We start from the raw sequence: 9,574 nt of genomic DNA on the forward strand, positions 1-9,574 counted from the left end.
CTCCGGCCCCCGCTGAGCTCTTCATCTCGGGCGCCATCCCCGGCTCGGGCACCTTCCCGTCGTCCTCGGCGCTGTCGGCCTACCAGCACCCGGCCTCCTTCAGCGGGCGCAGCTTCCCGGTCACCTCCTCGCTCAGCCTGCAGGACGCGGCCTTCAGCCCCAGCTCCAACGGGCTCCTGTCCCCGCATGACCCGCTGCTGCACATCAAATCCTCCCAGGCCAGCGTCCCCTCCTCCCTCAGCTTCGACCGGCTGGGCAGTGCCGTGCTGGGCACCGGGCTGCCCTCCCAGAGCTCGGCCTACCGCAGTGCCCAGGAGTCGGCCTCCCGCCACCTGCCCTCCCAGTTCAACCTGCTCTCGTCCTCCCTCGGGCCCCCCTCGGACCAGTCCTCGCAGCTGTACAACACCTCGGTCTTCTCCAGCTCGCCCGCCGCCTCCATGGAGCGGGCCATCCCCCGGCAGGACAGCGTCATCAAGCACTACCAGCGCCCCTCCAGCGCCCAGCCGCAGCTGCCCGCAGCTCACTCCCTGCAGCACTACCTGAGCTGCGGGGGCAGCTACCAGCAGATGTCCCACCGCGCCGGCCTCTCCTGCAGCCCGCTGGGCGAACCCTCGCCTGCCGGCTCCGAGGGCTCCCAGAAGCCACCGCAGGCCCCCCGCCAGGAACCCGGGCAGAGCTACCGGCCCATTATCCAGTCTCCCGGCTACTCGGGCGCAGCCGCCGGCGGCTCCTCCAAATCCAAGAGCTACTCGGCCTCCCGCCAGACCCCCCGCTCCACCGCCACCCCCAAGTGCCAAAGCAGCTTCTCCGTCTCCGTCGCCAAGCCCAGCTCGGTCATCGCCAGCCAGTCCCAGGCCTACTCGCCCGGCCAGCCCCAGAGCCTTCTGTCCATGAGCCAGCCCCAGAGCTACGCCGTCAGCCAGCCCCAGAGCCTCTCCTCTGTCAGCCAGGCCTCCCAGTTCAGTGGCAGCCAGGCGCAGGACCTGACCAGCGTCAGCAAGGCCCAGAGCTACGGCCCGGGACAGGCCCAGCCGGGCGGGCAGGGCGGGCAGGCTGGGCAGGGGCTGCAGCCCTGCGTGAGTCAGAGCCAGGCCTTCTCTCCGGAGCAGCTGCAGGGGCTGTCGACGGTGGGTTACAGCGTCCAGGCCGAGCCCCACGTCTCGGTGAGCCAGACCCCCAGCTACGGGCCGGCCCACTCCCAGGGCATGCCCACCGCCAGCCCCTCGCTGAGCTACAGCACCGGTCACTCCCCTGCCATGCCCAGCCACCCGCAGCCCATCGGCTACGCCCACGGGCAGAGCCTCCCCGACTCCAGCCCCTCACAGATCGGCCGACCCCTGCAGTCGCCCACGGCCGCCCGGCCCCAGAGCGTGAACTCGCCCGGGCAATCCCAGAAGTACCTGACGTCAGTGCTGTCGCCTTCCTTCATGCAGCCGGCGCACGGGCAGAGCTACCCAGGCGTGGAGCGGGCAGCCTCCTATGGCAAGGCCAAGGCCGAGTCGGACCTGCTGGCGGCCGAGCGGGCGGAGGACGAGGATTTCCTCATTCAGCACTTGCTGCAGTCCCAGACGCCGCCCCCCCGAGGGCCAGCCGAGGGGCTGGTGCAGTGTGAGGAGCGGGGGGCCAAGGGGCTGGCTTACGGGGGGCTCAGCAAGTCGGAGGAGCGCTACCACCTGCAGAGCGTCATCCGCACCAACTCCAACCTGGACAGCCAGGGCCTGGAGCTGTCCCTGCAGGGCCTGAAGGAGAAGAAGAAAGGGGAGCGGCCCCACGCCCGCTCCACCCCAGAAGCGCTCGCCACCTCCGTGGTGCATTACACGCACCAGGCCGGCTCCTTGGACAGCTACGCCCAGGACATGAAGAAGTCGGTGGAGCACCTGCAGGCTGGGGCCAAGGACCTGGGCCAGGCCCACTCCTACCTGCAGAAGACCCCCGAGCACGGCCCCCAGCCCCACCGCATGGTGGGCGAGCCCCCACCCATGGAGCTGCTGCCCGGCCAGCAGGGGGCGCCGCTGCTGCTGGACTCGTCCCCCGACCTGCCCCAGCTCTCCCTGCCCCCCCAGCAGCAGCAGCAGCAGCAGCAGTCCCAGCTGCTGCAGTCGGTGCTGACGCACACCCAGAGCCAGCTGCATCCCCGGGCCAAGGTGCACCTGCTGGAGCCGCAGCGCCTGCACCCGCCCGAGCCCCCCTCGCCCCAGCTCCAGCTGCAGGCTCTGGAAGCTCACCTGCACCAAGCCCATGTCCGGTCGCAGGGCCTGGACCCCCAGCAGTCACCCCAGCTCCAGGGCCAGCTGCAGGCGGAGAACATGGAGGTGCTGGGCCAGTCCCAGGAGATCCAGGACTTCCTGGAGCCCGACCTGAGCCTGGAGTCCCACCTGGGCCAGGGTGGGGCCGGCCTGGAGCCTGACTCCTCCCAGCAGGTGCCCCAGGCCCAGCTGGAGGCCAAGGACCAGTTTGAGAGCCCCAGCCCACAGGGCTCCAAGCAGCGCTTCGTGCCCCTCACCTCCATCTGCTTCCCCGACTCGCTGCTGCAGGACGAGGACCGCAGCTTCTTCCCCGGCATGGAGGACATGTTCGGACCGGGGGCCTGTGGCCCCGACGACTTCCCCAAGCCCAGCTGCGGGGAGGACGAGCCGCCCAGCCTGGAGCGGGCCGAGGGCCTGAAGGGGGGGGCCGGCGGCTACGACATGCTGCCGGCCGGCCAGGGCTACCAGGGCTATTGCCCCAGCGAGGGTGGGGATGGCTCCCACCTGGCCATGGAGCCGGTCAAACACGAGCTGCCCTCCACCGTCAACGCCGAGCCGCTGGGGCTGATCCAGGCAGGCCACGGGGGGCCGGAGGGGGCGGCCAAGCCAGGCCTGACCTCGCCCATCTTCTGCTCCTCCAAGCCCAAGAAGCTGCTGAAGACGACCTCCTTCCACCTGCTCAAGAAGCGGGACCCCCCATTCCAGCCCCCCAAGAAGGCCTACGCCCAGGAGTACGAGTTCCAGGACGACGAGGACAAGGCCGATGTCCCGGCCGACATCCGCCTCAACAGCCGGCGCCTGCCCGACCTGCTGCCCGACCTTATCTCCAGCTGCCGGGCGCGGCCCAGCCTCAGCCCCATGGGCGACATCGACTTCTGCCCCCACCACAGCGCCGCCGACGGCCCCAAGAAGCGGGCGCAAGCCCACCCAAGCCCAGCGGACGGGCCCCCGCCCGCGGCGCGCCCCATCCGCCCCTGGCTGAAGCCCACGCGTCCTGACCCCCGACGGTGCAAGATAGCCCCGGGCAGGGGGAAGGGGGCGGCAAGAGGGGCGAGGAGGGCGAAGGAGGGGCTGCGTGCTGATCCGCCCTCAAGCCGCTCAGGTAAGGGGGCAGGGCCTGGCTGGGAGGGGCGGGGGGGGGGCCTGGCTTTTAGACGGAGGGGGGGGACTTGGGGTGGCCCTGACTCAGGAGACAAGGGGTGGATGGAGGGAGGCTTTGTAGGGGTAGGGGTCTGGTGGAGGAAGGATCTGGGGCGGGGCCCTGCTGGGAGGGAGGGTTTGGATGGGGGGCGGCCCTGGCTGGCGGTGAGGGGCTGTCTTTTGTTCCGAGCAAGCTGATCTATTGAGGGATGTCGGGGGGGCCTGGGGGACGAGTCTCCCAGCGTTGGGGCCTGGGGCGGCAGGAGCCTGGAGAAGGAGGCAGCCTCCTGGCTGGGCTGTCCCCCCGAGCCCGCTCTCTTCGCAGATCAAGCTGCGGTTCCAAGGGCGGCGAGAGGGGCCACAAGCCTGACCGCCCCCCGGGCGGCGCCCGACCAGGGCTAAGACACGCAGCTCAGACGGCGGAGAAGATCAAGGCAAATTATCGGAGGTGGAGAGAAGCAGCGGAGATGAAGTCGGGTGTTCATGGCTTCCTTCCTGGACTTCCTCAGTCAGGCGAACGGGCAGCAGCTGCCGCACGGCCGCGCCAGCCCCCCCAAGACCCCGACCACCCGCGGCCCAGCCCCTCGCGTGTCTGGTGCCCCCCTGCTGTCGGGGGCGCTGGATGGGCAAGCCGAGGGCGAGGGCGGTCATGAGCTGCACCAGCCCTGCAAGCGACTGGACAGAGGAGCTGAAACGCACCGCTGGAGACGCTGCCCTCGTTTTCCTCCGACGAGGAGACTCGTGGGCAAAAGAACAGGACCTACAGAAGAGCATCTCGTCGCCATCTCCGCCCTGGACGACCCGCGAGGCAAGAAGGGCGACGGGCTCGGTGGCTCCACGTCCCCCCGGGGTTCCCCACTTCACATCACCCTGGGGCCCCTGCCTCGCGGACCTGGATTCCCGGCCCACGTCCCCGGGATCCCCTACCTCATGGGACCCTTGCTCTCCCCGCCTGCTCTCCCTGGGGTCCCCCTGCCTCGGACCTGCATCCTCCAGGGGATCCCACATTCACATCCCCCTGGGCCTCCCCTGCCTCACGGACCCGCATCCCCCGGGTCGCAATCCCGGAGATCGCCTACTCGCAGGACCCTGCTCCTCCCGTTCTGCCTCGCCTGGGGTCCCCCTGCCTCGTGCGGACCCTGACCTGTGGGACCCCGCATCCTCCTGGGTTCCCACTTGCATCCCCGGGCTCCCCTGCCTCGCGGGACCTTGCATCCCCCCGCCCAATCCCCAGGTTTGCCCACCTATATCCCCTTGCATCTCCTCCCCATGTTTCTTTCCTGCCCTGCAGCCCCTGTGGATTTCCTGCCTCGCATCCCCCCTGCCCCATACCACCTGCACCTCCTGGATGATCCCCTGCCTAACATCCCGCTAGTGGGGCTTCTCTGCCACATCTCCCCTGCCCTGCATTCCCCACTCCACGTCCACCGCTGGCTTCCACCCATGTCCCCTATGTCTTACCGGGTATTCCTGCACCCCATGCCTCCCTGCGCCATGGCCCGTGCATTCTCTCCACCCTGCGTCTTCTGGGGTGTCCCAGCATCCGTGTCCTGTGTCCCCCAGTAGCCGCGGCTTTCTTGCCCGCTTCCCCACATCCCTGAACACCCGCTTCCTCTACCGGTCCCTCTTGTCTGGGGCTCGCTGAATCCCTCTACTCCGTTATAGAGTACCCTCAAACCTTGTTGGGGTGCCCCTTTTCCCTGTATGGGTCCCCCAGTCCCTTGCTCCCCTGGTCCCCCCCCCCAGCTCTCTAGACCCGCCCCACTCACTTTGGTCCCCCGGGGATGACCCCACCCGTGTCGTTCCCCAGGACCCAGTCCACACCCTGAATTCCCCAGAGCACCTCTGACCCCCCCACCCCACCGTCAGTCCATGCCCCGGCGGGGACGGGTGCCCACAGCATACTGGTAGAGGGTCACACCCCTCACCTGCACTAACCATGCTCCCTCCCACCCACAGATTCCCGTGGTGGAGAAGCGCCCAGTCCGTGCCCTCTGAGGCCTCCAGCAGGAGCCCCCCGGCCGCGTCCCGCCTCGCCCCCGAACCCCCCGCCACTCCGAGGCCCCCGCGCCAGCCTCCCCGACCTGGAGAACCGAGGACGCACGGCCCTGCACTGGCAAGAAGCAGGAGACGCAGCCGTGTGCGGCTGAGACGGATGAGGAGAGAGGCAGAGAAGTGGGGGGAGGGATCTTCCGGGAACGGGACGAATTCGTCATCATCCGCTGGAGGACATCCAGGCCCTTCAAGGTGGGGGCCGGGGTCGGAGTGACGATGGCAACGGCAGGCTGGCTGGCAGAGGCTGCAGTGTCGAGTGTGAGGTGCAGGCAGCGGGCTGGGGGAGCGGGTCGCAGGCTGGGCACCGGCAGGGGGCTGGCAGGGGTCGGGAGTGAGGGGCACGCAGGGCTTGGGCTGGCAGGGGCTTGCGGAGCGTGGATGAGGGCACCGCAGGGCTGGGCTGCCAGGATGCGCGGTCAGGGAGTGAGGGCACTCGCAGGGCTGAGGTGTGTTTACCAGGGCTGGGCTGCTCGGGCTTGCGGGTCGGAGAGTGAGGGCACCTGCGGTTCTGCAATTCCTTAGCCCCCTCATCCCCCCTGTTTCCTTCCCCCCCCCCCCCTCCAATCGCCTTTCCTCTTGGCGGGTGTGCAGGGGCTGCGTCGGGGTGGAGCGGCAGGGCTGGGGGTGTGTGACCAGGGCTGGGCTGGTAGGGGCTGCGGGTCGGGAGTGACGGGCACCGGCAGGGCGGGGCTGGCAGGGGCTGCGGGTCGGGAGTGACGGGCACCGGCAGGGCGGGGCTGGCAGGGGCTGCGGGTCGGGAGTGAGAGGCACTGGCAGGGCTGGGGGTGTGTGACCAGGGCTGGGCTGGCAGGGGCTGCAGGTCGGGAGTGAGAGGCACTGGCAGAGTGGAGCGGGGGGCAGGGCTGGGCTAGCAGGAGGCTGTGACCCCTTCTCCCCCCGTGTCTCCAGCTGGCATTGCAGACAGGCCGGGAGCCGCCCCCCATCTGGCGGGTGCAGAAAGCCCTGCTGCAGAAATTCACCCCCGAGATCAAGGACGGGCAGCGGCAGTTTTGTGCCACCAGCAACGTGAGTGTCCCCTGCCCCCCTCCGTCCCCAGAGCATGGGGGTGACCCTGCCCCACCCCACTGACAGACCCCTGGTGCCCCATCCCAAGCCAGCCTAGGGCTTTTCCTGCGTCACCCCCGGGGGATGCTCACTAGGGGGAAGATCCTGGTGGCGGGGCCGTGTCCCATGAGGATGGGGTGCCTGGGGGCCGTGTCCCATGAGGACGGGGTGCCTGGGGGCCACGTTCCCAGTGGGGACGGGGACACTGGGGAGAGAAGTTTCCGTCTCTGTTCCCGGCTCCTCTTTCGGACGGGGGAGTCGAAGACACCCCAGAAGCAGCCTCCTCCCTCCCGTGCCTTTCCTCTCTCCTCCCTGATCTCTGCTCCCCTCTCCCCCACCAAGTACCTGGGCTATTTTGGGGATGCCAAGAACCGCTACCAGCGTCTCTACGTGAAGTTCCTGGAGAACATCAACAAGAAGGATTACGTACGCGTTTGCTCCAAGAAGCCCTGGCACCGGCCGCTGCAGGCCGTGAGGTGAGGGGGGGGTGCAGAGAGGGAGGGGGGTACACCCTGACCCCTCCCTGGCATGTTTCCTGCCCCCTCTGGGCTGGGGCTCCGGTTCTGGGCTCCCTAACGGGCCCCCTTCCCGCCCTGTGCAGGAGGCAAAATCAGCCCAAGACTTCAGGCCCCAAGGTCCTGGCCCCAGCCAAGGCCGAGAAGCAACCGGAAGCGTCGGAGCGGGCGGAGATGCCGGAGAAGGGCCCCAAGCCGGAGAAAGGCCCCAAGCCGGAGAAGGGCCCCAAGCCAGAGAAGGTGGAGCGGGCCCCCAAGCTGGACAAGCCCCCCAAGGCAGAGCGGGCCGAGAAGCCGCCCCGGGCAGACAAGCCGGCCAAGGCTGACAAGGCCCCCAAAGCGGAGAAGACAGAGCCCCCGGCGCCCGCCCCCGCTAAGGCTGCTCCGGCTGGTGCCCCCAAACCCAAACCCAAACCCGCCAAGGTAAAGGCGGAGCCGCCTCCGAAGAAGAGGAAAAAATGGCTGAAGGAGGCTGCGTCCTCCTCGGACTCGGAGTCCAGCCCGGACCAGCAGAGCGAGGAGGGTGAGCCTGGGGGGCGTGCGGGGGGAGGGAAGAGTGGGGAGTCATAGCGCCAGGGCCCAGCTCTGGCCGGTCGGTTCAAGCCACGGTGCCAGCCTTCCACGGGGCCAGGGCAGGGCTGGCTCCACGGCTCCTCCGTCCAGCTCCAATCCTACCCCGTCCTTTTTCCCATGTTACTGGGGTCACCCCCATTCCCTCCCCCCTGGGTACAGGACACCCCATCCGGCCCCACTGCAGGAGAGGCCTGGGAAAACCCCAGAGAAAGAGAAATAGAGAACCAGAGAAAACGCCCCCATGGCAAAAGAACAGAGTGAAAGAGGAGGTTAGAGAGGAAAAGGCGTCCTTCAAAAGTCAAATCCCAGTGAGGAAATTGGCCTAAGCTCTGGCAAGTCAAGTGCAAAAGGATCATTGGGCCAAAAGAGAATTTAAAAAGCAACCAGCAACTAGTCACTAGGGTGTGTCACCAATCGCTTAACTCAGCCTCTGGCCCAGATGACTGGAGGGGAGCTCATGTGATGCCGATTTTTAAAAAAGGTCCCAGGGGTGATCCTGGCATTTCCAGGCCAATGAGCCCAACTTCAGTACCGGGCAAAGTGGTTAAAACTGTGGTGAAGAACAGCAGGGTCAGACACAGACAGACGTGATGTGTTGGCTTTTGGAAAGGAAAATCACGCCTCACCGATCTTATTAGAATTCCTCCAGGGGGTCGACACGTGGACAAGGGGGAGCCAGCATCCTTAGACTTTCAGAAAGCCTGTGACAAGGTCCCTCACCCAAGGCTCTTAAACGAACTAAGCCGTCATGGGATAAGGGGGAAGATCCCTCGCGGGTCAGTAACTGGGGAAAGACAGGAAACAAAGGGGTGGAATAAAGGGTCAGTTTTCAGACTGGAGAGAGGTGAATAGCAGGGTCCCCTGGGGGTCTGCACTGGGCCCAGCGTGTCTCAACATGGGCATAAGTGAGCTGGGAAAAGGGGGAATCAGGGAGGCGGCTGAGTTTGCAGCTGACACAAAATGATGCAGGATAAATCAGTCTGAAGCAGCCCGTGAAGAGTTACAAAGGGACCTCACCGAGCTGGAGGTGAAATTTGGGGTCGATCGAATCCCCACTCTACATACGCAAGGCCGGGGCCTGAATGAGCTGGTCACACTCAAGCAGGAGCTCTGGGAGTCATTGCAGGTCATTCTCGGCAAACGTCCGCTCAGTGGGCAGCGGCCGTCAGAAAAGCGAACCGCTGTTGGAAAGGGATAGATAATACATGAATCAATATCCAATGCTGCTATATAAATCCATGGCACGCCCACACCCCCAATACTGCATCCCGTTCTAGTCGCCCCATCTCAAAAAAGACCCACTCGGATTGCAAAGGTGGCGGAGAACGGCGACAAAAACACTTAGGGGCCAGAACAGCTTCCATATGAGGAGAGATGAAAAAGCCGGGGCTGGTTCAGCTTGGAAAAGAGACGAGTAAGGAGAGGGATGAAGGAGACTATTGTCAAGCAAGTGACTAGGGACGTGTTATTTACCCTTTTTTATAACACAGAAAACAAGGGGTCACCCGATGAAATTACCAGGCAGTGGGTTGAAAACAAACCTAAGGAAGTATTTCGTCACCCAGCGAACTGTTAACCTGTGGAACTCCTTGCCAGGGGATGTTGTCAGGCCGAAAGGGTTCAGAAAAGAACGAGATCAGGAGCTGGAGGGTGGATCCATCAGTGGTTATTAGCCAGGATGGGCAGGGACGCTGCCCCTGGCCACGGGTGTCACTGGAGCTGGGACTGGCTGACTGGGCGTGTGGGTCAGTGGTTATTAGCCAGGATGGGCAGGGACGCTGCCCTTGGCCACGGAAGTCACTGGAGCTGGAACTGGCTGACTGGGCAGGTGGGTGGGTCAGTGGTTATTAGCCAGGATGAGGGGGGACACTGCCCTTGGCCACGGGTGTCATGGGACTTGCTGCCTGGGCAAGTGACTTGCTCAAAGTTCTGTTCAGTTTGCTCCTCTACCCCCAGCTGGATTCAAGGACCAGTGGCTTC

The 9,574-nt window shown here is 66.0% G+C and overlaps 1 protein-coding gene across 1 annotated transcript in view; it reads left to right on the forward strand.

Moving 5' to 3' along the window:
* Positions 1–9,574, forward strand: part of PRR12 (proline rich 12) — a 20,090-nt gene that overhangs the window by 6,043 nt on the left and 4,473 nt on the right. The window contains exons 3-10 of the mRNA XM_075070541.1: positions 1–3,253; positions 3,896–4,194; positions 4,678–4,850; positions 5,397–5,633; positions 6,342–6,467; positions 6,849–6,982; positions 7,108–7,577; positions 7,754–7,902. Of these exons, the coding sequence (XP_074926642.1) occupies positions 1–3,253; positions 3,896–4,194; positions 4,678–4,850; positions 5,397–5,633; positions 6,342–6,467; positions 6,849–6,982; positions 7,108–7,577; positions 7,754–7,902 (4,841 nt within the window). The remainder of the gene's footprint in view (positions 3,254–3,895; positions 4,195–4,677; positions 4,851–5,396; positions 5,634–6,341; positions 6,468–6,848; positions 6,983–7,107; positions 7,578–7,753; positions 7,903–9,574) is intronic.

Source organism: Chelonoidis abingdonii, chromosome 11 (assembly GCF_003597395.2).
Source record: "Chelonoidis abingdonii isolate Lonesome George chromosome 11, CheloAbing_2.0, whole genome shotgun sequence".
Classification (NCBI taxonomy): domain Eukaryota; kingdom Metazoa; phylum Chordata; order Testudines; family Testudinidae; genus Chelonoidis; species Chelonoidis abingdonii.